Source organism: Anopheles marshallii, chromosome 3 (genome assembly GCF_943734725.1).
Source record: "Anopheles marshallii chromosome 3, idAnoMarsDA_429_01, whole genome shotgun sequence".
Lineage (NCBI taxonomy): Eukaryota > Metazoa > Arthropoda > Insecta > Diptera > Culicidae > Anopheles > Anopheles marshallii.
Window position 1 is genome coordinate 81,256,208 of NC_071327.1, and position 23,256 is coordinate 81,279,463.

Genomic DNA, 23,256 nt, shown 5'->3' on the forward strand with positions numbered 1-23,256 from the left:
AAGATGCGACTCCCATCCCAACTGCAGCTTTGCGCCGGCTCAGGGCTTCGAACCAGGTGGAGGAGGACATCGAAGAGATGCGGGCCGAAGAACGGGCCCAGCAGTCCGAGAGCAGCATATCGACGATAGAGCTCATCTGCTCGCCGACGCTCCGGGCACCGCTGATAATCGGAATTGTGATGCAGCTTAGTCAGCAGTTTAGTGGAATTAATGCCGTAAGTGTTGGGTACCACAAATGGGTACCCATTTACCTGGAAACCGAAGAATCTTACAGCACTTAGACAATGTTCACATCTTAAAGAAGATCTTTTTTCCCAAATTGTTATACGCATTGCATGCTTTTGGTGGCATTTCATACAATTACAAAAGACGGTAGTATGGAAAAGCGCCTAGTAGTATGCAATGCGTTACACATTATTATCTGTGAAGTAGATTCTGCAAAAACTACTCTCTAAAAGAATGTGAATGTTTTAAAGTTTAAGAAGATTTCATCTTTCGCTTAACAACAACTGCCATTTCACATTTTTCCTCTCTTCTCTTTTTTGCAGGTATTCTATTACTCAACGTCACTGTTCATGAGTTCGGGTCTCACGGAAGAAAGTGCTAAATTCGCCACAATAGGAATCGGTGCAATAATGGTAAATGGTTGCAAAACAACAGCTTAACACACCGTCGCTACCACACATAATCCTTCGTGGAATGCTTAAACGTCACTCCGATAAATCCGTACCCCGTTGGTTTTGCCGTCCCACACACACACACACAACCACCGTGCCGGATCCATTAGCCTGTTTTATTGATCCCGGTATTGGCAATGGTCGTTTTGGGTTCGTTTTTGGCGGATATGGCAATAAAAGTTGCCCGCTTGGTAAAGCACTGGATTAGATGGTTTTGTGCCATAACAGCCAACAACATAAAAATGGTGTATTCATCCCACATGACCACTAGCTACCAATTACCCGAACAACATTCAACATTGACCCCGGACTTCCGGTGTTTGCATCCCACAAATGAAACGCCGGACCCTTTCGCCGAAATTGATGCGCTCACCCTTACATAACCTCGATAGCTGGTCGAACATATTTCAATTTAAACTCAACATTTATCAATAGAGGTTCTATTTTTGCACTTTTACTGCTCGTGTTGTGTGTGTATTCCCCTGTTGGATGTGGATGTGTGGGCTCGTTTTCCCATGCATCAATTTCGATATTAGAATTGGAGCTTTTTTTCGCCTTCTTGCTTTGTTTTGCACTCACGCTTGGTACCCACCGAGCCGGGCATAAATAATCAGCCACGAAGTATGGTTGTGAAAATGCGTCCAATAAAACTAGCGAGAACCAAACAAAAAAAAAGAGTCGAACCGAATGAAAACAATAAACCACAACCACTGACACGGACGGAAACAAGGCCATCGGATGACGGTGGCTAACCAAGTCCGCAACACCGTATCACACACAAACACAAACCCATGACCAGCTGCCATGTTCAAACAGTTCCAACCCTCTCGTACTTGTTCGAGGTTCGTTCAAATTGACCTCAAAACGGGGGTTTCGGGTGGTGCAAAAAAGGAGTGAGATAAAAAAAAACGCATCACTACGAAAAAGCTTTTGGTGACGCTAACATGCATCAAAAAGCTGTACTTTATTTAACTCTCCCCCGACATCACATACACACACATACACGCATATGACTGAATGCATATTCTTATAATTCGGACGTTTTTCTCCCTTTTTTTTTTGCTCCGGCAGGTTGTGATGACACTCGTATCAATACCGCTAATGGATAGAACCGGTCGACGAACGCTGCATTTGTATGGATTAGGTGGAATGTTTATATTCTCAATATTCATAACAATATCGTTTTTAATAAAGGCAAGTACAACACGTCACAATTACTTCCAAATGCAAAAAAAAACATCTGCCATTTGGGCTGGGGAGGTCGTTTTGAAGCGATGTGCATGAAAGTAAGAGCTCAAAGTGCCCAAAGTGCTTCAAAGCGCCTCTCGTAAATAAAAATATGGCTGAAATTAAACGTTTAGTGATGAATATTTGCACAATGGTATTTCACAATAAGGAATACAAAGCCAACCATTGTTATGCAACCATTCAACACTAAACGTTTAAATATTTTATAGCAATTAAATAGAAAAGCCCGCTGCCCGTTTTTGCTTTGTGTTTTATTCGGTGCAGAGTTTTGTGTTTTACTTCTTTTGGAAATTGAAAATAAAACCAAACACTGGAAAAGCGGGCACGCGCTTCCTGTTATTTAACCCCTCAATCACAAACTGCGAATGCGATAATCCGTTCCCGTTTACGTTTTACGTTCTTATTGCTATGGACTCTTTTTATCCACATGTTTGTTGTCCCATTCTTCTTGTTGTTGTTCTATCCAATAATATCTCGCTCTCTTGCTCTTGTTGTTTGGATTGATTGATTGTTTTATAATTACCCGTTCTTTTTTATATTGTTTCCTTCTTGCTAGTGATCCCTTGCTCTCTTTGTCTCTTTTTCACTGTGTTGATTTCGTACGTGCGATTTACTCCAATTTTGGTTGTTTGTTTGTTTACTTGATACACATTCCGTTCGTGAGTTCTTTACCCCAGCAGGGCGATATTTTCGTTGTTTTTGGGTGTTTATAGTAATTATTTGATAGCAGTTATGTGTTGGATTGAAATATTTTCTCTTCACCTTTGTTGTCCACTTTTGTTTGTTGTTTGCGCATTGTTTTTCCTTCTCTTTTGATAAGCTTCGAAATGCTTTCAATATGTTTACTCTTTCCTGAGCTCATCGCATGCAAAGTTTGTTTCCTCTATTTAGATATTGTTTTATAGGGCGATCATTTTCATCATTACAAATTTTACTTCAATTGAAGTTTCGTCTTATACTAAATTAGTCTTTTATTTAGAAATACTTTTTTTCTACTTAATGTTACCTTCAGATCTAAATCAACAAATTCTGATCCTCCACACAAAGAAGCGGAAAGATTGAAAGTTGCTTGGCAAAAACAATTTCCGAAAAAACACACAAATTAAACCGCACACCATGCTGGCTTAACCGGTGGTATTCTCTAGACAAAGTTTCACAACCCGGAATAACTAGAAACAAAAATTGAACCCAATATACTGCGTCACTGACACACACACACTGGTAACGCCAGTATGTCCGATTGCTGCACTGATTGTGACAAAAAGGTTTCGCCACCTTCTGGGACAAGCCAGTGCGTTTGTTTCGCATGGAGAGACAGAAAAAAGTTGCTCCTTCGCAATGTCCATACCTTTTAATATCCACAAACCCTACAGCAATACAGCAACACATTCATTCCTTATGGACAATTTGTTCAACTTACTCATAGTAGCAGGACCGAGTGCAAGTGTTGCACATGTGGTCACGTTTTTCATTAGACTTTAATTAAAGAACTTGCACCGAACTTGCTGTGTGGTTGCATTTGTCTGTCCTTTTTTTTTTGTTTGTGTCTGTAACAACACTAAACCCTTGTTGCTGTCATTACTCCACACGAATCGAGGCAAACCACCAACTGGGAACTCACCCACGCACAGGAGGTTTCGGAGGTTCGTGCATGAAAAACATTCCCAACCGAAGCCGAATCCGAACAACGGAAGTAATAGCCACTGTGTCCCATGAGCCACCCAGCAGGAAGGGCACTGTGGGTCCCAACCACTCTCCTGTTGCATGTTTTTTTCCGGTCGACTTAACATGGGTTCGCATGTCGTCCAACACCTTCCCCGGGTGGGAGTGATACAAGTTATCATTATTGTTGGTCGACGTATTTGGCACAGTGGGTGGGCAGGGCTCGATTAAAAACGAATCACGCCCGACCTCAAGGACTACTCGCCGACGAGTAGTGCCCGGTATGAAATGAAAAACTACCCACTCGCCATTGTGTAATTTGCCTGGAGCCATTGTTTGGCAATAAGTAAGCGTGTGTGTGTGTGTGTTTTATCGCCATCCTCGGTTTGAACATTCTGTAAGGATAACGAACGGTCAAGGAGGTGATAGTAAACCCAAAACTAATCACCATGGTGCGAAACAAAAACTTTCCCTCCCCGGAAAGCTCAGAAACCGATTAGGCAGGAAAAACACACACTCTGGGACATTATTACTATGTGCTTTGCCGAATGTCCCCTTTTGCTGCTAGAGAGGGCCATCGGTGAACGAGATTGAGTCGGGAGGGAGGAGTTCAGTTTTTCCAGATTGCAAACAAACTTGCCAGGCCGGTGGTAGTTGGAAAAAATAGAGAGAGTCCCGTCTTATTGGTGGAAAATTTATCCTGTCAGCTACAGCTACCATGCCAAACGTATTGGAGGTGGAAAAAATCCAATCCCACTCACTGGTGGAAAATTTGGTTTTCATTTAAAAAAGATACATTTAACACACACACGCAAAAAAAAGGAAATGGAAAACCTCAACACAGTCAACCGTTACACCGGGGATGGTTTTTGTTCTCTCTTTCTTTTTTGCACATTGACCTCCATCCGGTGCCACAAATATTTGCCATAATGAAGTGAATGTAATTTAGTTGGCTGTGTGTGTGTGTGTGTGTATTTGTTTCCCTCCTTGTGCTAAATTCCACCTGCTCAGCCACGCTCGCACAACTCGAAAAGCGCAATTCCGATGACCACCATCGGCAGTTGGCGTGTAAACCGAACGTAAGGAGTCCCACCTGTGAGCGTGCGAGGATGGCCAGCGCTCCAGCAACGTCCAAGGGTGTGTTAAAGCTACCACCCGCGAGTGAGCAGTAGGAAGCAAATTACGTTCCCCGCTTCCCACGTTGCACGGAAAAGCTGGCAGGTGTTTTGGGAACATCCGGAGGAATGGGGGATGTGGCCTGCTAGTGTTCCACACTAGAGTTCCGGCCAACTTCGGACGGTGCTATTTTTCGTGTTAATGACATCCATTAGCGTTAACTACAGGCGGCGCCGAACCAAAAACACACTCACATTGGGAAAGTTTCAATGGCCACGGTTCACTTGTCTCGAAGGAGACGCGGTTGGAAACCTTCCGGTTAAGGGAAACATAACTGCGTGTAGCCAATTGCTGCCATTCTGCCAGCTGCCCCTCTCCCCATTCCACCCCACCCCTCCGGGTGGGTACTTCACCACCCCACTTGATTCCTGTTTCTTCTTCGTTTTTGTATGTTATTTGTTCATATCGTGCATGAGTTCCCTTTTTTCGGACCGAGGGCGCTTTCGCCCACTTGGTAATGTTTTGATTTTTCTCCACCCACCGGAAAAGCGGACAAAAGGAAAGTCTAAGTGTTGTTTGGAGATATGTTTGTTGCGTTCTGGTGGCCCTTTTGGCCCTTTCCAGCGAATACACGGAAATGCTAGGGGAGAGCTTCTACTGCCAAGGTCAATGTTTCCCCTTTTCTTCTAGCGATTGCCACGAATACTTAACGTTTCCGTTTGCGCTTTTTCCGCGACCTTTGGTACGCAACGCTTCAGTGTTTATTTATTAACTATACACACACACAAGCGTACGCGCAGCACCTTATTGAAGTTGTTCACGAAAAACATTGGAACAAACGATTGGAAAGAGAGTTACCTCTCGATCATAATTATGTTAGTTAAGTAATCGGAGTTAAAGAACTGTTTTCAATTAGTTTGGACTAATTTGCCTTCCTTCTTGCTTTTGATTTTGATGCCCTTAGAGCATGGTGTTCAAAACATTCAACTAGGATTTTTTCATAGCAAAAGACCTAAACAAAACTTGCAAGACATCAATTTTCCGACGAATTCCATTCGGCAATCCTTCTGAGAACACATTTTTTTCCATTCACATAGCATTATTACCTTTTCAAGCCTTTCATAGCCGACCAAAAAATGTGTACCAATGGTTGCTTTTTGTTCTGCTGCTTCATCATAATCGGGCCTCCCTATTTGATCCCATCGATTCCTTCGAGTTTTTGTTTGCAGTAGCCCTTTTTTCACTACGCGTAACCACCATTGTGCGTGTTAGATTTGGCACGCCAAAAATGATGCCTCCCGGAAATTCGTATTTTTTGAACGCTCAGAATCATGCAGCTGCCTAATCCTTCCACGCGGGTCAAGTAAATTTCTGTTTCTGGAATCCTTTCCGCGAAGGATCACTCTTGTTAGTTTGTTTTTCCCCTCTCTCTCTCTCTTTCTCTCTCTCTCTTTTGTATTACATTTTTTCAGAAGTTTGATTGTTATTATTTTTCCTGGTTTACCCTGTTTTTGGTATTCTACTAGTATCAGCGAAGAAAACCCCGTAAAAAGCGTGAGATGAAACTCCTCAAGCAAAACCTTACGAAACTTTTGCTGCCGAACGTCTAGCTACGACTTCTGCTCGCATTGTAATGATGATGTAATTACATCAACCAGTCAATAAACAATTTCAAACAAAAGCACACCCTGCTATCAACAACTAGCGGTTCGTTCGTGAGCTGCCACGAACAATACCCAATGCATTTGGTCCGATCAGGACAGGACGCTCCAGGTATATTGGGGGTATTCAATTTCTCATCGCGAACACGAAACAAACTGCCACTGCCCCCTCCGGGATAGGAACAACTTTTCATGTAGTTTTCCGAAAACTTTCCCGTTGAAGGCTCTAGGATTAGTTTCTCCGGGTGTCTTGAACGCAGGACTTGCATTCCAACTGGGTGGGAGGCGTTAAAAGAGATGCAGCTTGGAAGCATTGCTTCCAAGCAACTCTCCAATATAAAGTCGCTCGTCATCCGATGGTGATTTGTTCTGTTGTTTGACTTTTTTTTCACTTTCTCCAACCAGTTTCGGTGGAGCTTTAATTACGCGACGAAAGCAGAAACCCTGCAAGATGGCCTGTGTGTGTGTTTGTTTGTTTTTCTCTGTTCCTATTCTTCATCGCCAACTTCAACGGTACCGGGCGTCTCACAAGCACGGAGGAAAAACAACGGCCAAACAATGCGCAAAACCTTACCATTCCATTGTCTTAGCTGATTTTCCTCGAGGAAAAGTTTCGACTATTCCGAGCGGCGGGAGCGCATGGGAGTGGGCGCGCAGGTGATGGATTTCCACGAACTATGACAGCAGAAACACGACACTGCTTTTTGGTTTTCCTGGCGCACCCCACGGTATGCATCCCACGAGCGTTGGAGTGCATCGAGACGGGATGAAATTGTAAGAACGAAGGCGAATTATTATTACCCCATTAAAGCACTGAACTGCTCGGAACGATTATCGTAATGGACTGACGTTACACCGGTGTGTGTGGAGCAAATCGGGGAGTGAGCTACATGGAAGAAGCCATTTCAGCCTCACAGAGTGCTGTGTGTACTGCAAGGAATGTAATGCACCACCCGCCGCCCCAGTGGGCCAAAGATGATCAAGCTTCTGCTGTAAGACGCTGTACAAAGGCGGAAGTAAGACTGAAACGGCTCGATGCATACGGGGGCATAGTTTGTAAGTAGAAGTCCTTCCCTCTTCGCTAACGACGACGTTCAGGAGGCTTCTGCTGCTGCAGCATGTTTGCCGAAAGGATGTTGCCGCCCGTGCACCACACAAAAGAATTATCCATTTGAACGGAGCACAATGGGAAATAGTTTTGGTTCGCTTTCATCGCTCGTGTCGCTTTCAATTTCGTTACGGATCCTTACGTTTTCCGTCTCATCCCCACGTTAAAGGGATGGGATGAACGCCTCCCGGCCCTCCTCCTGATCTTGCCAGAGCACCGGGAAAAGTTATGTTTGAGACTTTCCGTTCCACACCGGTGGCATCGTTCTGTGGGGCGGTAGCTTGCCTATCGGCATGAAACCGATGGCAGTAGCAAATGCTGCAATCCGCAAGGACAGGACGTTTTAGACATTTTTGTGGATTCCATTTTTTTCCTGAAGGCCATTTGCGATCGCAGCAATTCGAGCATTTCTTCAGCACTTGCGGTTAATGCCATTGGTGGAGATGCAGTCGGCCGGAATGCCGTCGGGATTTTCAAATTCCTGCAATTGTTGAAAGAAGATGGAAGGAGAAAGATGATGGATAATAATTGAAATGGAATGGGAAAACCAAACAAGAACGCTAAGTAAATTAACTATTTTACGTTATATTATTCCATTACAATACTTGTTTATAATATACTCAAATGTAAACATATCGTTAGTAAATGTTTAGCCAATGTGTAATCGACTTCGATGTGCAAGGCTTCCCAAAGTTAACTTACTTTAATTTAAAGTCACTCATTGCCAAATTTACGTTTAGATTATGTATCCAAACAGTGATGTGAAGACGGTTTAGTTTCATTTTGTTACAATCGCTTTGTAGTTTTCCATTTTAATCTAAATGTTTTATTACTTACTTTTACTGTACCGTAGACTTAAATGAATGCTTTGCTTACTAACAGTAGTTGTTGAAAATCTTGGTGTTTCTTCAACCCTCCCCCGCCTACATTTATTAAATCTGATTCAATGTACTGCTTTGCACTTTGCCCTTTGCACTAAGCACCTGCCGCATGTCCTAACCGAGCAAAAAAGAAGAAGAAAAACGATACTTTCCACCTACTCCTTAGCAACATGTTCCCGATCTTCCCGATTTTTTTTGCAGTAAATATTTGTACATTAAATTATTTGTTAAATAAACGAATCATTTGCGCGAACCGAACGTCCACGGGGTCGCCGCGTGTGCTGACGTCAGATGCGGCACCTGATGGTGGCCATGCAAACATTCGCAGGCACAAGAAACCATTCACAAACATCTCAAGTTTCACTTCGTTCCCTTATGCTCGCTGCTCTGGAACCTTCCTGGTTCGTTTGTTGCACGAAAAAAGTCAACCGACCGGAACAGAGAACGATAGTCCCACCGTTCGGTGCGGCGTGTAAATTCACCTGGCCCCTTCGGATGCTTTCACATGGCAAGTGGAAAGGTTAAGAGTGTGTCACTTTCAAACACACTTTCCCACTGATAGGTTTCACCTATCGGGATTCGTCTGTCGGTGTGTTTTTTTTTCTTGTTTTTTTCCGCGCCCTTTCGCTCGTTAAATTTAGCAAAACCGTTGCAACCGATTGCTTTTGCTCTTCGGTCTTCGGTTGAGTAGGCTCACACGACCAACACGGAAAAAGATTTACTACATCCCAGCGATGAACGAAGGAAAAGAAGAGAGCAAGTTGAAGATTTTGCCATATAAAATAACAATCTGCCTTCCACTCGGCGTACGCCACCCAATTGGAGGGGGGCGGAAAACATAAAGTATGGCTTCTTCATGTATGCATACAGGTCGTAAGGAGATGGAATATATTCCAAGAGCAATCCAAAGCATCGTTCGGCCCGGTGAAAGTGGAATTAACGAGTCTTTCTCGATAGAGTTGAAGAATAGGACGGTAGCCGCCACGGACCCCACACGTACTTTGGCTCCTTTCATCCCCAGCTCCATGTACTGCGAGAGTGCGTGCTGTACATGTTTGCTTTCTGGCTACCATACAGACTTATCAGCAATAACAACAACAAAAAGAAAAAAAAACTCCACGTGAAGAACATTTCCTAGCGCAGCAAGCACTTCGAGTGTGAAGTGAAGGAAAAGAAAAATATTGTCACCTACACACAAACAAGTCACACATGCACGATGTGTGTATGTGTGTGAGTGTATTTACGAAACCCTGCGATTGTCACAGAACACATGTGGTGGTATAAGAAAGGGACAAAGTGAAACCTATGCCGAGATGTTGAGCTTCCCGATGGAGGCGCGTGGTCGTTTACTTAGAAAAAAGCTCAGACCATGGAGACGCATGGTCGTTCGTACCTTAGCCGGTTGGTACCTGCTACACACTCCTAATGTGGAGAGTGTAAAGACAAGATGTGAGGTGTGGAAGTTACCAAACACAGCGAGAAAAAGAATACAAAAAAAGGTGGTAAAAGCACGATAACCGTTTTTCGGGTCGTTATTATTATTTTCGGTTCTGCTTTGCCCACAGTGTGCGCAAAGCAGAAAATAAACATATTTCCTGCAGAACCACCCACACCTGTACCGCTGTACTGGATTGTAGCTGCTTTGAATAAAACTGTGTGTAGTTGAATTCATTTCTTTCCTTTTTCTCTACCCTTAAGGATAAGAGCACTACCGCACAAACATGAAAAGCATCGCATGAAAGATAGGCATCAGCCTAAGCATAAAGTCTTCACGGTTGAACAGACAACGCGGTAAACAGTTACTTTGGGGAATTGAGTAGGTTATTCTACTGGGGCCGTCGGATGTGTCGCCTGATTTCGTCAGGTGACTGTCGCGGTTCACTTGTTCCCGTGCAGCACCTGCCTCAGCTTTCAAAACAAGCAGGAAATATTACTTTTATAATTTTATCACGCAACCACTTTTCGTGTGTGGTAGCGATGGCGTGATAGGCGTTCTTGCGAGAAATGTTTTATGAAAAGTAAGACAACCATAATGTGTCTTGTGACCCCTCCCCATGGGAGAATATTCTGGCCCTTCACCGGGAGAACAAAATTTACTCGCATGTGTACGGTTCTTTTCTGGCCAAGGAAGGAATGTTTATTGCTTCCTTGGTTGTTGGTTTTTTAATCAAAGAATTTCTGATTATGTATAAAATTGGGCCAGAATTGAAATTTTGCAATCTAAGCAATTTGAATAATTCTGCTCATTTTGCTTGATAATTTTGTGCAATCGTGAGGCCTGTGCAATGTATCAAAATGTAGATTAAATTTTCAAATACCCAGCACAGTGTTATCATTCTTCCGGAAGAGTTATCATTCTTCCGGCAAGATAAGAACCGCTTGGAACAATTTGCAATCACTTGAGTTCATTTTGAGTTCTTTTTTTGTTTCTTGGTGGCCTGTGGGATCATCGGTCAACAATATGCTGCACTAGGCAAGCCTAGACTAGGGAAATAAATACCGACCCTTTCCAACGGATAGCAACGACGCAGCATAAACCCCTTTGCCATAGCAGAACAGGGCCTTAAATGTAAGCAGGCGAATAGGATGCTTCTCAGATTTAAGTAAACACCCCTTAATCAAATCGTATCGTGCAAGAATTTCTAGTTTAATATTTTATGAGATTTCCCTGAGCATAAGCATACACTGCGCTGGCCCGCACACTGTACAGATTGGGCACAGCATCCAGGGTTTATTTATTTGGACAATCTTTTTGTCATATTACCTGTCCAACCGCACCGCCAGCGCACACTATCGTTGCTACTCTATCAGCATAAAAGGTGAAGTTTCTGGGTTTGGCAAAACCCGGGCACACCCAATTTTGCATCCCAGGCACGTATCAAACGCAGCGAACGTGCAATGCAGAACAGTAAACCGTTTTTCCCCCTAGTGACCAGGTGACCGGATGGCTACCTGGGCCATTTATTTCGTGTGTTTGTGCTGCTGCGTATCCGTTTCTATCTCTTCCGGCTTATTGTTTTCACTCCATTTTTGTGCAGTGGGGACACCGAGCGAAAATGTAACCCTACATGAACACATGGCAAACCCCCGCACGCAGCATTCCGTATCGGATGTTATCTCCTTGTTTTTTTTTCAACTTTAGTATGAAAAAAGGCACTTGGAAAATTTATATCACGGCCACTGGCGCAAACAAAGGTTTCGTAGCTAGGGCACAAAAATGTGGAAAGCGAAACAGTTGCCAGTTGACAAAGCTTCACGCCGTAAACACCATGCGCCTCCATCATAAAGTGAACAACCATGCGTCTCCATGTGGCCACCAGATCTGTAACCTTTTCATTCCACAGCTGCATGGGAAGGCACTGCCGTTTCATATAAATATCGAAAATAAGCCGTTGCGATGGCCACGAAAGGACAAGTACATACAAAAAAAAACGTAAAAGAAATGGTTCGTTCATTTAACCGTCTTGCCCCTGTAGCTTGTAGGTCGTACGGGAGTACTTCTCGATTTTTAAGGCTTTTAACCCCGTCCCCACAAAAAAAAATAAAACTCACAAAATACAAAAATAACAAATACAGATCCAAACGAAAAGACAGTCACCCAATGTCCTGTCCTCCGGATACCCGCTGCTCTAACCACCTCACCCACCGGCTACCACACCACCGCTTCCCTATTCTCGATTGAGCTCCTTCAGCATTCCTTCTCATCTCATCATTTCCACCAACGGAAAATACACTCAGCAATTACTACCATCCCGAGATGGGCGGGAAATGGCCACCAATTACACGCCGGCAGCAATGCATAATACGATCACCTCACTCTCACGCTCACAACATGAGAAACACACACACACGCGCGTACGAAACATTCAAACACGGCCACTCACCGAGAGAAGGATGTTTCGTGAACGCTTGTAAAGAGCACGCCAATGTACACGCCGCGTGAACCGTCGACACCGAACACAAACACAGGACAAACAGACACACTGTAGCGCACCGACATGCAATTTTGTATCATTTAACAATGTTAAGCGTTTGCTGAAGTGATGTACAGAGATGTGCCGAACATCCTCGAAAGTGTTTTCGTCTGTTAAATCAAAGTCGATCAAACTCAGTCTCAGACCAAACCTCCAAATGAGCAGGTTGGGTTTATTCTTAGAACAACAAACATTACTCAACATAATACAGGTTTTTCAATCCGACGGACATATTTTTTTTGTTTAACAACATTCCCTTGTCAATTATTTGTTTGAATTTCTGCTTTAAACATTGTTCACGGAACATGTATAATTTGTCTTTCAAATTTCTCAAATATATGAAATAAACTGTGGAGAAAGATTCTTTTTCAACCCCTTTTTTCTCTTTCGTGAGTTTCAGTTGCCTTTCCCTTACTGATGATGGTTTTTATTTCATAACATTTACGGTTATGATTACTTTATTTATTCAACCTTTTGGCTCCGCTCTGGTCCGTGCACATGCCGCTTACGAACTTCCCAATAATTGAATTCCGTTCATTCCACCAATAATCAAAACCTTCGGTGCAATCTCGGTAATTCGACACCGCCCAGGTTCTCGTCCGATCCCAAACCCACGGCCAGGTCACGTGTTATTGATTTTGCGTGCCCTCAAATTAACTTCATTATTGACGTTTGATCTTGTTGCCCGGTTTTTTTGTGCTGTTGTTGTTGTTATTCGCGCTCCTTCTCCCGCGAACCCCACGGGTGGAGTGTAAAATTCGAATAGCTGCTGGACCTCAGGACCCTTCATTACTACAATTGTGTAAATTGTGAACAATCAATGCGCTCGAATTAACCGCACGCCGGTTGCGGAGGACGAACAACAAACAAACTGCCTGCCGCTGATTTGCTTTCGGTCTGACCGATCGATTCGGAAATACAATTTGGTGTAAAATGGCGTCAGAAAGCATCAATTATGATCCTCCATTCCGCCGTCGATGCGTCGATTGTTGTCGGGATTCGGTTCCGACTTTAGTGCAGCATTAATGAACACCAATTTGCAACCGGATACACCGGAGATGCATGCATCCTTTTTTCTGTAAATTGTGCAAGCGAAAGTTTAACGAATTGGGTCATGGGATTTCAATTCCATGCTGCATGTAATTAACCAATTATTTTTCGCAACACTGTTCGATATTGCATTTTGCTTTTGACCGATTAATTGTTTAAACGTTGAATCCGTCTCTTAAAATTAAATTATCCACTGCTGATACAGTGTACACACTGTTTTGATACCCGTTACGATCATTCTTTACTGTGAAGAGCGTGTGTTTTGATAATAAAATAATAATTTCCAAGAGCGATACACAAAAGTATTTCAATGATGAAAGCTTTTCTTTAATGATCTAATGTTGTTCTTCACATAATAATCCTGTCTTTCACGTCTAAAGAATCCTTTATCTCGCCTACTTGAACTCAGCTTCTGACAGTACAACACATCACAGCATAACAACAACAACACCCGACAACCGCCTGTCACTCATAATAGCCATCCCGCCTCCCCCCTGGATGGCGCGCACACACATCACACCTGCCTATCACAGCTCATATTCCGTCATGCTGTTACGAAGCGTGGCTTCAAAGCCACCCCACAAAACACGAATCAACATACCCCGCTATTAAGGATCAACAATTTATCCTCACGTGTGTACCTTTACCTTTGCGCGATCCTCCCAGTCCCTTTCAGTACATCCCGCGCCCGGGATGTTTTCTAGACATGCCATACACTCTCCGTTGTGTGCACCATCAAAGTGCGCAACACTCTCGATACACTCATATACAGATACACGCTCAAAAACACACTCCAATGTACGCAATATACAGGGTGCTCCATTTGGTCCGGGCTTTTGGACGTGCCGCGAGACATTTGCGAGACACCCGTTTACTTCACCCAGTTATTAAAGTCAAGCCATAGCTGATCGCGATGAGTTGAACACGTTAAATGCCTCTTACTACCCCTAACCGCCATTTTATTACTTTCACATTTTTATTAACTACTATCTCGTATACTTTTACTTAACAATCATTAAAAAAAACAAGAAAAACGCAGCCCTGGTAGCGTGCGGCAAAGCATCGCTACTCGTTGCGCGCGGGCGCGACACACACAAACACTTATCGAAAGTGCAAGGCAAAAAGTGGGGGCTACTCGTTGAACCGCACCCGTGTTACGTTTGTTTCCGTTTGTCTTGTGTTTCTTGCGTTCTTTGTCTGCGTCGAATTAGTGCGACTTTAGTTTGTGGTATTGTTGGTGCATCACCCATTAAACGTTATTGAGCGTGCTGCAAACAGACGACCGGGGTTTTGGCATCGGTAACGTACACAGCCTCTCTTTATCTCACTTATGTACTCGCTAGACCACCAAGTACAACTACTATTATTATTGCTAATCTTATTAATACCACGCTACTAGTCTGAAGAGAGCGGCCTACCTCACCAGAGCTGCCCTATACCAACTCGGTGACTGCCCCAAGAGGTGACCGAGCGTAATTTGCTCCTGCTCGACTGTTTTTCGATGTATAGTTTTGTCTTCTGTTTCCGTATTCTCGTTATTGGTTCTTGATCTCGTTGAGCCTCGCTTTCGATATTGTTTCGTTCCGTTTACCATGATCCTCTCCTTGCCAATCAATTTGTCCAGAATTGTTCTAGGTGACAGGTGACTAGCATTCTTCTGCTCATGGGTGAAATTCGTAAAAGGGGTTTTCTTACCGATGTCTGAATAGGTCGTTATGATGTCCGCAAATGTTTTCCCCCCATTGACCACTCTTTCGTCCAGCAATAGAACAACTATTCGACACTCTCTCTCTCTCTCTTTTTCTCTACATATAAAACAAATTCATTCCTTATCCCAGTTCCGCTTCCCATGTATGCCGGAAATGAATCTAGCGTCCTTTCTTCCTTCCACTGACGCAACCGAACGACTGACACGGAAACCAACAAAACATCACTTCCACACCCCCTTCAAAAAGCCTTTTAAATACGGGAACCCAAGGTTGTTACACGCATAGTTTAGGAGTTTTTTGGTTATGTGCAGGAAATGATCGACTGGATGTCCTACCTGTCGGTAGTGTCAACGCTGGCCTTCGTCGTGTTTTTCGCCGTCGGACCGGGCTCGATACCGTGGATGATAACTGCCGAGCTGTTTTCCCAAGGACCGCGACCGAGCGCGATGGCGATCGCGGTGCTCGTGAACTGGATGGCGAACTTCGTTGTTGGAATTGGTTTCCCAAGTTTAAAGGTATGTCAGCACGCTTTCTACGCATTACATGCTTCGAATTGCATAACTTTAGGCGATATTTAAAAATGGAGTCACATGTGCGCCTCAAAGTATGCAATTTGTGTGACAATATGGTTTTCTTATGTAAAGATCGTTTTAACACTTCTATTTTCTTCTTTTCATTCTCATTTTTCCCAAACAGACTGCCTTGGAAAATTATACATTCCTACCGTTTAGTGTATTTTTAGCAATATTTTGGATATTTACATATAAAAAGGTTCCTGAGACCAAAAACAAAACGTTCGAAGAAATTTTAGCTCTGTTTAGGCACGGAAACGGAAGGTAAGACCATTTCATTTTGCATGCGACCAAAACCACCCTGTTTCTCTCGATCACTTTACTATCTACTGCCGCTTTCTACACAACAACTTCAACACATTAACACGCACATCTACATTTGCTAACAACAGTAACAACAATGTCAACGGTAGTACCTTGAGTACATCAGCCCGATGGTGGATTACGCACACGCATGGGGCAACGAACGCGTAAAGAGGAAACTATCATTATGCGAACCAGCATGAACACAAATTTTCTTAACATTTTCCATAAAATGGCATTCAAATTGTGATCCTTCGAGTGAATAACCCGGTGGAGAAAGTTCAAGAATAGGACCTTTACCCCACATCCGATTTGAGAGCTTTCACCCTTAAGTTCCTCGAGCTAAGCTTTAAACTGGTCCATAAATTCTAACCGCTCCGCACGAATAGCACACGGAATTGAAGTTTCTCTGCTCAAGATTTTTCTCTATCCTATCCGGATTTTACTATATTTCATCCGGTTAATTCTAAAATACCAATAATAAGTACTCCCCCCGGGAGGTTGAGCGAATGACTAAGCAGCATTCACTGTTCATTCCCTTTAGTGCTCCGTGTGAAGACACCATTAAGGTTGATTATGGTTGGTTGGTTATGCATCCATATTCGCTATAATTAAACATCCGGATGCTGGCAGAAATATCGACGAAAAGTTTTAATCATCTTTGCTCTGGGCAAATCGGAAGCACGACGCAATGCAATGTTCGTTGGAGCACAAAGACGCCTTTGGGAAAAGGGGCGAACAGTAAAGTTTTTCTTTTAATTCTCTTTGTTTGTACTTCATTCTCCATTTCGGTTCCCGTTTTGTTCATCTTTCATGATTGAAGCGATGGTAAAAATGATGAATTTTAATACTTCCTTCTCTTTTCTTCTCAATTTACAATCGATCCAACGTCGACATTTAAATACACATAAATGTAAACATATTTCTCACATCCCGTACACACCCCCAAACCCCCACCCCACTCACAGAAGCAGAATATCAACAACTTTACTTTTCCCCTCCCTAATTTATAGAAACCTTCGCGATAGTAGACTCTACGGGTAAGTGCAGTTTGCGCAGCACAAGCAATGAGAATTCGCTCGCTCGCTGTTGAACGTAAAACAAAAATAAACGCTCAACAACAACCGTTATGGCCCCACAATCATACACACACACAAAAGCTCCAGAATTCCCTTTCTTCCTGATACTCTTCATCCGAGAATACGAGCGCAGCTCCAGCACTGGAGCGCATTCGTTTTGTTTTGACCGTTTTCGATCGCGCTTTTCGACACCTGCTCTCACACCTACTTAGCGTAAAGTCACACATAGGATTCGTTCCCCTTCTTTTGCTTCGTTTTTTACTAAGCTTAGGGTTGCGTTTTGTCAATGTTTCCATTGCGTTGAAAGCAGATCACGCACCAAAACATCCACGTACGATGCACAGCTGTCTGCTTTCCGGTTTTATTTAATGTTTTTTTTTTTTATTAGTTACACATTTTCTATCCCTTGTTGTACTCTGTACTCTCGTTATCGCTTTCCAAAGTCGTAGAATAAGCGAGCGTAACAAGGTCTTATCGTCCTTTTGTTTGCTTCACTTTTGTTTCTATTGCATGAATTGGTGAAGTATTTTTTTCGGTTTCTCGGTTTTCTGCGGCTGCACTACCTTTTCAAACTCGTGAGTACTACTACAAAGATGCAGTAATAAATGACACACATTACACAATGGCTAAGTGAACTCCCAAAAGTGGAGCCTGTTCAAGGCGGTCAACATTTAATTAGACCATTCACCAAATTACACAACAGTTGCGAAAATCAGCCAAGCTAGTTCCACTCGTCTCATGAAAACTTTTCTCATCCATCTTACACAAACATTAATTCAACACTTGTATCTGTATCCCGCGGTTCAGACTCACACCCAACGGATCGCACTTCCTCTGCGGAAGGAACGCCTGCTACGTTCGTTTTCTTTTCTTGGTTTTAATTTTTAATTGTAAATTCCTCTTCCAAAACCGGTCAATTAGCGGAACCATCGCATCGATCGATTGCAATAATTACATTTCCATGCGAGAAAAAACCAACCATTCGTTGATGTTGGTAATTAAACTCAAACCAATCTTTGCAAGAGAACTTCATAGTTGGTCGATCCGTTTCGCTTTCACTACCGCGTTACCGAGTGTTCTCAACCTGCCGAACCAGTTAATTCACCTGCCTGTTTTTATTTGTTTGTCTTCTGACGCATCCGTAATGAGCACCGGGTAACGTGACACTCCCGGGGGCAAACCCTACCCCACCCGCACTCACTGAAGAGTTGTTGTGGTCGGGAAAAGCCCAACGCTTTCCACGAAAAGCACACCACCAACAACACGACTTGTTGTTTCGTTTCACGTCCACCGACCACTGACCTCACCGGGCGGCCCTGCCTCCCATTGGGCAACAAGTAAACGCACAAACACGCACACTCAAACCAACCACCCGCGTGTGTGTGCGTGTGTGTTGTGTACGCACCAGCGCACCACAAACAAATCACGAAAAAATGCAACACCAGCGGTTAAAATACGGTTAAAACGAATTAAACGATCGTGAGGGAGACGGGAAAAAACAAAATGTCCCCTCCCACAACGCTCGGTTGAAATGTCGGACATCAGGAACAGGAGAGTGATTGCACGTTTTCTGTGTACGTGTGACATGTGTGTATGTGTGTGAGCGTGCGTTTGCATGCTCCGATAGCGCAATATTATCAGATTATTATGATCGCTCCTCGGCAACATTCTTCTCGGCGGTGGCAAGATTTCCCCAGCCAGCCCGAGAGCGAATGGAGGATGGAGCAAACAGCACCAAACAGCAGGAAGACACATCTCACCTCACTCATACCCATCCACAATCCAGTGCCAGGACGTGTATGAATTTGTAACAGTTTCCCCGTTGGCGAGTGTACATTATTCGGATGGCATATGCTTTCAAACCGTTTGGATGGATGGAATTTCGGTGTATTGTTTGGAAAAACTCCTCACACAAGCTAAAGCTTCGCAAAGCACAAACCTCACTTGCATTGTTTATGATAGAACTTTTGACGGCACAACAACAAGCAGCTGCTCCACTGTTAGCTTCAGTTTGTACAGTCATCCATGAGTTGTAGATAGTTGTCAGATTATAATTTCTGTCTTATGAGAAAAGTCTTTGTCAAGCAAAACTTTACAACGCCTAAAAGAATGCAATCAATAATTATTAATTTCATTTTTAGGTCAGTTACTTCCTACTAGACAGTGACTCAAAAGGAGACACACGTAAACACCCAGTAGTATTTCGTTAATGTAGTACAAAAGTAGTACAAAAATCAGTATAAAACAAATATTTGTTTCAACCAAACTTCACAGAAGATTGACTGTACAAGGCTGCGCTGAGGTATTTTTTTTTATATTTTGTGTTGTCTTGCTCCAATATTATTGCTTTGGCTTCTAAGCACTATTAAGAGCTCTCGCCGTGCCCTGCCCTAGTCATTTGACAGCCTTTTCATTTTGACAAGTTCCCCAAACACTTTCATCATCAGCTTCACGGTTCCATGTAACGGCTCCCTATCGTAAACAAATTGCGAAACCAACGTTTGCGCTACTTATCGAACGTGCACACAAAGCTCACATCATAACAACTTCACGATAGGAAAAGAAGATTGTAGGAAAATTAAATTGTACCGATCATCGGTTCAGCGCAGCGGGTGAAACGTTGTGCGGCGAAGCATTACGTTAGCAGCCATTAAAATGGTTGTGTCCCGCGTGCTCGATGGTGACTGTTTCCGTTGTTACCCTGCGGTAGTGGGGGATAAACCGGCAAAAAAAAAACATGACGATAGCTGCCCATTAATTGGAATGGTCGCGCGCTTGGCAAACATTATGAATTATTCAATCCGATTTCACAGCGGCAGTTGGGATTAGATTTTTTGATTTTGAATCCTGAAATGGAATAGAAAACTCGCTTACGAACAGGGTGATTTAAAGGAAACAAAATATTCGACCCCGCTTTTAACAACATCGGGCGAGTACTGCTTCAAACATCAATAAACGGCCGCGGCGGTACAGTAGCAAAGCGCTCGACCGTAATGCGACAACGGTCATTGATTGTTTGAAATCGTAAAATCTGCTTAACATTTCCAACCATCGGTCAGTAACGGCTTTTCGCATCGCACACCCAAACGGGACCTTGACTTTTGCAAGTCTTCATCGCCTTTAATCGCAACAGTTTCAGATCAACACTGATATCCCCTGGCTTCTGTTTTGCGACCGAAAAATGGGACGGTCCTACTTGTACGACCTGCTTTTCAAAAAGTCGCCGCTGCTTTCATTTCTTTCGCACGTACTCTTCCGCGAAAAAGCCCTACAGCTCCGTTTTCATAAAAAGGCCTCGAATTCATTTGGGAATGGGTAGGCTTGTTTCTGTGTTGTGTCTTTTTTTATGTCCACTCTTTCTCTCGCTCTCTCTCTCTCTCTCTCTCTCCCCGGGGTGGTAACCCATTGCCGCTTTTTGGCTTTGTCGACGGAAATCCGGCGTTTCTAATTACTCCTAAATCAATTAATCATCCTTTAATGGAGCGAAAAGCCTTACGGCTTGTGATAAGGCAAACCGGGTGCCGCAAGATCGACCGGCGACCAGTTCGGGTCCGTCCGCGTGCTGATGACAAACTTTTCGTCGGGCGGTTTGTCATCTTCCTTTTGCGGGCCAAGCCTCAAGTCCGTGTGATTAGGGCATCGGTGAACCATCGCTTCCGCCTTACTGGCTGGCAGGGGACTTGCGCCTTACACGGGCAAGGTGGAAGACAGATAAATAATATTTCGTCCCACCAGTTGGGCTGAGCCGGCCGGTAATGATGATGTCAGGGCTTTCGCTCTAATGAATAATCCAATCTTCTTAACTCGGTGCGCAGTATTCATTGAAAAAACCGAAGCAAGCGGAAAAGCGCCTCTAGGCATCTTTGTTTTCTCTCTCCCGACAGTCAAAAAGCTTCCGCCCCCAAAACATGACCCTCTTGTTCGTATAAAAAATCGGAATTTTCGGCCCGTTTTGCTGCTCAACTCTTTTCCCCACAATTTTTAGACGTTCCACTTCGAGGAAGCATGATTTTCCTTTGTGATAATTAAATTGCTAGGCTCTTCACGACGAGCGGGAAAAATCCACTGAAAAGGTGTACCATCCACTCGGTGTGTCGCCCTTTTTCGATAGCGATACTTGCACTCCGTTTCAAAGCAATTCTGTCATTTTAAGCGGAAAATCACTGTCAATAGGGATAGAGGGAGAATAATTGACGAACGCAAAACTCCCCCGGGGGGCCGCTGCCAGTGGCCAGCTCGATTCGTTCCAGATGGATGGAATTAATTTCGTATCGTACTTGAGATAGGCCACTGGATGCTTCTTTCCGAGATTTAAAAAGGTACCTCTTAATCTTTGGATCAAGTCCCACCCGCCCGTGTACAGCAAACTTCCAACAAAATCCATTCCATTTAATCCATTCACATTAAAAGAAGCAAAAACACTCGATTAACCCCGCTCGACCACCCGCCCTAATGCTCGTTTTTGGAAACGTAAACGATCCTATTTTACGTTGGTTTATTATTTTACAGTGAAAACGATCCCCAAACCGAACACAACTCAATCAGCTCCGATTCGCTTCAACTGCAGCACCCAGCAACCAATGTGTCCCCTGCCGGCAAACGCGATGGTGGAGCCGATGACCCGAAAAAATAGATCCCCCCGTCCCTTCTTAAGGTGGTTTTAGTTTGTACTTCAGTTAAGTTTGTATTTGTTTGGTTGTATTTTTGAACGTGAGTATTTTACTTTTATATAATTTATGTGTATTATTTGTTTCGTGCTTTCGCTTGTGTTTGCGCGTGTAATTTAAGCTCAAAAGAATAAAAGGAAATTGGTTCCACCAAAATTTCTAGGATTTAAAAGGAAATAAAATATTAAATTGCATACCTTCAGGCGTTTGGTAACAGGTGTAAAATTTCTCGATGCTCTGTACGATATAACAGCCTGATGGTATGCAATCCGCATAACAACAAGCATTTTTCATCTGCAAACCGTACTTTTAGCATAAGTAGAATAAAGTTTTAACACGAAAGAACGTTTTTAAAATCGTGCATTAAAATATACTGAAAGAGTTTAAACAAATTCACCTAACATATTAAAACTCTCTGAACTATCTCGTTACTCACCTACCAGGCTGTCCAATAATAATAAATTAAATAAAAGTACCGGCTCAGCCGTGCAAAAGATGGTAAATCGATTCCAAAATCGGAACCCCGCTACACTTAATGCGCGGGTGTAAGTTATGTTGAAAACTTTCGTTATTAGTTATCCGCGATGAGATACGTACGCCGCTGTGCGTTTATTTCGTGTTTATTTCTTTTCGGTTTGATTTTGTTGTTTTATTCTTTCCACCTGATTCCTTACGCTTCCACCTCGGGGGAGGTTGGAAGCTAAATAAACAATGCCCTATGCGCTGGGTGGTTGCACCGAGCACATGAAATGAGAATCCAAACAACGCGACAAAACATTCTTCCAAGTCACTTCCGTACAGTTTTCCACTAGGGGAGGACACACGCTTAAGGGAAATGGAAATACTTTCTAAAAGTACCTCCACTGAATGCAAACGCCCAAACACAACTTCAGCACAAACTTTCACTCAACAGCATGCCGGTAGCCTGGCAGCTGAAAGCCTCCTGCTACTACATCCTTCGTGCATCCTTTGGCGCTACAGCAATGGAACAAAACAACGACAGTAAAAAAAAGCAGATAATAACGACGTCTAAACCGATAGCTAAAGTTCAATTTCCGTGTAATTTAGCGCTCGTCTACCTGCTTTTTCCACCATCGACGGACTTTTCATCCATCGATTACACGGAGAATACCTGCGCACCACCTGGACGCACATTAAGGGTGGTGTGGTACAGTGGACGGTGGCAACATTATCATGCATTCCAGCCCGTCTGCTCGCTGCGAGATAATTTCATAAATAATAGTCCGCTACCGTCTTGTAACGGAGCTAGTAAGAGAGAGAGAGAGAACGAGAAGGAGCTTTCGGAAATGGCTAGATAAAGTTGTTGTGTTTTTCTTTATGCGCTCTTTGGCGCACCATCCGGGCAAACTTTTCCAATATGCCCAAACCAAAACTGTTCAGGATGGGGTGTTCGATTCCAGGGTGCTTTTCATACACAGCCCCCAGCCTACTTTCCGCATAAAAATTCTCCTTTTTTGCTTTCCAAGTTCGTTTAAAATATGACAACCAACGATGGTACCGGTGGTGGAAAATGTGTTCCCAAATGCCG

The 23,256-nt window shown here is 43.5% G+C and overlaps 1 protein-coding gene across 3 annotated transcripts in view; it reads left to right on the top strand.

The window, feature by feature from the left end:
• LOC128711721 (glucose transporter type 1) overlaps nt 1-23,256 on the top strand; it is a 57,076-nt gene that overhangs the window by 21,833 nt on the left and 11,987 nt on the right. For all 3 annotated transcript variants that reach the window (XM_053806605.1, XM_053806604.1, XM_053806606.1), the window contains exons 9-14: nt 28-215; nt 549-638; nt 1,749-1,871; nt 15,377-15,601; nt 15,783-15,922; nt 16,975-17,001. In XM_053806605.1, coding sequence (XP_053662580.1) covers nt 28-215; nt 549-638; nt 1,749-1,871; nt 15,377-15,601; nt 15,783-15,922; nt 16,975-17,001 — 793 coding nt within the window. The remainder of the gene's footprint in view (nt 1-27; nt 216-548; nt 639-1,748; nt 1,872-15,376; nt 15,602-15,782; nt 15,923-16,974; nt 17,002-23,256) is intronic.